This window comes from Centruroides sculpturatus, unplaced genomic scaffold (assembly GCF_000671375.1).
Source record: "Centruroides sculpturatus isolate CEXI.00-Female unplaced genomic scaffold, Cexi_2.0 scaffold2064, whole genome shotgun sequence".
In the NCBI taxonomy this organism is placed as follows: domain Eukaryota; kingdom Metazoa; phylum Arthropoda; class Arachnida; order Scorpiones; family Buthidae; genus Centruroides; species Centruroides sculpturatus.
This window is the reverse complement of record NW_019386400.1, coordinates 72624-75270: the sequence shown is the minus strand read 5'-3', so window position 1 is coordinate 75270 and position 2647 is coordinate 72624. Positions and strand designations below refer to the sequence as shown.

Genomic DNA, 2647 nt, shown 5'->3' with positions numbered 1-2647 from the left:
TCCGGGCCTACAGCACTATTCCCCGAGCGAGAGATTGCTGTATGTAATTCAATTCTAGTGAATGGCACATTATATTCCTCATTAGATAAGGAGTAAAAGTTTAAACACTGTTTTTCTCTTTGGGCTTTATAAGCTTGAAAATTCCTTGAATACGTGATATTGCTGGATGAAGCAGAAAATGTTTCACCCAATAAATCAGCAATACCCTGTATATCGCTGATTATTGTGCCATTATTTTCCAGCATGGACAGAGAGTGAGAAGCATATTTCCCATTAATTTTATGGATTTTATCCCAGACTGCTTTTGAGCTAGTGGAAGATGTTATGCTTGAAACATACTTCCTCCAAGAATCCCTTTGGCTTTGCCTCCTTATTCTTCTGGCATTTGCCTTTGCTTTTTGAAAAGCAACCAAATTTTCAGCAGTGGGGTATCTTCTAAAAATCCCCCATGCTTTCTTTTGTGCTTTAAATGCTGCCTCACAATTCTGGTTCCACCATGGTTTCGGATGTTTTGGATATCTAGTTGATGTCTTCCCCATTGTTTTTTCTGCTGCCTGAATGATACTCGAAGTGACAACCTCAACTGCATCATTGATATCAGCAGTATTGACCATTTCCTCAGTGATGTTAGCCAAAGTGGAAAATGAAGGCCAATCTGCCGTTTCAAGTTTCCAGCGTGGTGGACGGGCTGTTTCACAGCTTTCTCTGCCTCGATATTTTAGAAATATTGGGAAGTGGTCACTAGAGAGTGGATTAGATCCAACCTCCCATGTAAATGCTGAAAACAGATTCGGAGTTGCTAATGATAGATCAATGGCAGTGAACGTTCTTGATGGGGCATGGAAGTATGTCACTTCTCCAGTATTAAATAGATACAGTTGGTGATTACCTATAAATCTCTCGATGGCTCTGCCTCGACGATTGATGTCAGGACTGCCCCACATAGGATTGTGACCATTGAAGTCACCCAGTAAAAGAAATGGTGTTGGTAGCTGTTCAACCAAAGTATCCAATTCATTCTCATTCACTCTGACATCTGGTGGCAAGTATATAGAACAAACTGTGACAGTCACTCCAACAGAAATTCTGACTGCCACAGCTTGCAAATCAGTTGTTATTTGTACCGGCAAGAATGGGGTGTGATTTGAAACTACAATAGCCACACCGCCACTGGCACGGTTGTGGCTATCATCATCCTTGCAGTAGAGATTGAATCCTTTTAAAGTAATTCTCTCTCCAGGTTTCAGATAGGTTTCCTGGAGTGCCACGCAGAGAGATGATGTAAATGATGTCAAGTGTTTAATGTCAAAGAAGTTGTTGCGAAAACCACGACAGTTCCATTAAACTATTTTATAATCCATTATGTGTTTGAGGCAGCATTCTTTGTGAAGGTATTCCTCTTTAGTTTTATGGCTGATTTGCCTTTCGGAGGTGAAGTTGGTGGTGTCACCTCCTTATTAGTCTCCTCGTCAGAGAAGTCGAAGAACTCACTCATAGACTGAGCCTCTGATCTCTTGGATTTGGAGATGGCTGCTTTTAATTTTTGTTTGTTGAGCGGGTTCTTAGCAGCCTTCTTGGAACCCACGTTTCTTGTCATTACTCCTGTTTCTGGTAGAAGTGTTTTGGCTTTCTTAATCTCCTTTTCTGATGTTTGGGTAGTTGGGAGAATTAAACATTTCACATGGCGGGTAAGAGATTCACTAGGAGAGACAGAAATATCTGTTTGTACCCCACATGTCTTTGTGGATTTCAAAACAGCAGCAAATGTTTTCTGTCTCAAAGGTGCAGTTGAAGTCACCATACGACGAGCCTCTGGGTAAAGTATGTTGTTGACTGTTTTCACCCGTTGTATCTCCTTTTCTCTTTGCCATGCAGGGCATTTTCGAAAGTAAGAAGGATGGGCATCTTTGCAGTTAACACAGCATGGGGTACTGGTACACTCGGTACTCTCGTGACCTTCAGTCCCACACTGCATATACGCTCTTGCCACGGCAGGATGTCTGTGAATGTCCAAACCGCTGGCATTTGAAACAACGCAGCAAATTTGGAACGTACGGACAAACAGGGCAGCGCAGATAACCTGCTGTAATAAAAGATGGCAATGTCGGCTTGTTAAAGGGGAGAATTAAATGTTTTGTTGAAATTAACTTGCCATCCCGACGTATCAAGATACGCCGAACAGCAGTGACCCCTTGGTCTGAAAGGCCGATCTGAATATCTGATTCGTCTTCTGATATCAGATCAATCTCAGATATCACACCGCGTGATGAGTTTAAACTTCCATGAGGTGTGACTGAAACTCCCATATCTCCAAGTCTATTCATTGATAAAAGCTTTGTTGTTTGTTGAGGAGAGGCTGTTTCAACCAGTAGGTCCCCTGACCTCAATTTTTGGATTTTTTTTAAATGTCCTATGGTAGATTCAAATAATTTGTGAATCAAAAAGGGAGAACACTTAGATAGAGGTTTATCTCCAGTTGCATGCACTACTAAGAATGCTGGCTGACTGGATGTCTTCACATTTGTTGTTTCTGGCTTGTCTGTATTTTTATTTTTAGAAGAATCCATAATGATAATTATTTATTCAGCTCCTGGTGACCCCACCCACCATGGGGCCCAACAAGGGGATGCCGTCACATGGGAGACTC

At 41.8% G+C, this 2647-nt stretch overlaps 2 protein-coding genes across 2 annotated transcripts in view; both read right to left on the bottom strand.

Annotated features, from left to right (window-relative positions):
• Window positions 1–1262: 1262 nt before the first annotated feature.
• LOC111614828 overlaps window positions 1263–2647 on the bottom strand; it is a 5532-nt gene continuing 4147 nt past the window's right edge. The window contains exon 2 of the mRNA XM_023356194.1: window positions 1263–1581. Coding sequence (XP_023211962.1) covers window positions 1361–1581 — 221 coding nt within the window. The 3' untranslated portion in view covers window positions 1263–1360. The remainder of the gene's footprint in view (window positions 1582–2647) is intronic.
• LOC111614829 lies at window positions 1588–2636 on the bottom strand. Its single transcript, XM_023356196.1, has one exon. The coding sequence runs from the start codon at window positions 2565–2567 to the stop codon at window positions 1959–1961; it is 609 nt and encodes a 202-aa protein (XP_023211964.1). The 5' UTR covers window positions 2568–2636; the 3' UTR covers window positions 1588–1958.

Coding starts and splice junctions, on each gene's coding strand:
- LOC111614829 (XM_023356196.1), bottom strand. CDS start 2,567: ATGGATTCTTCTAAAAATAAAAATACAGACAAGCCAGAAACAACAAAT.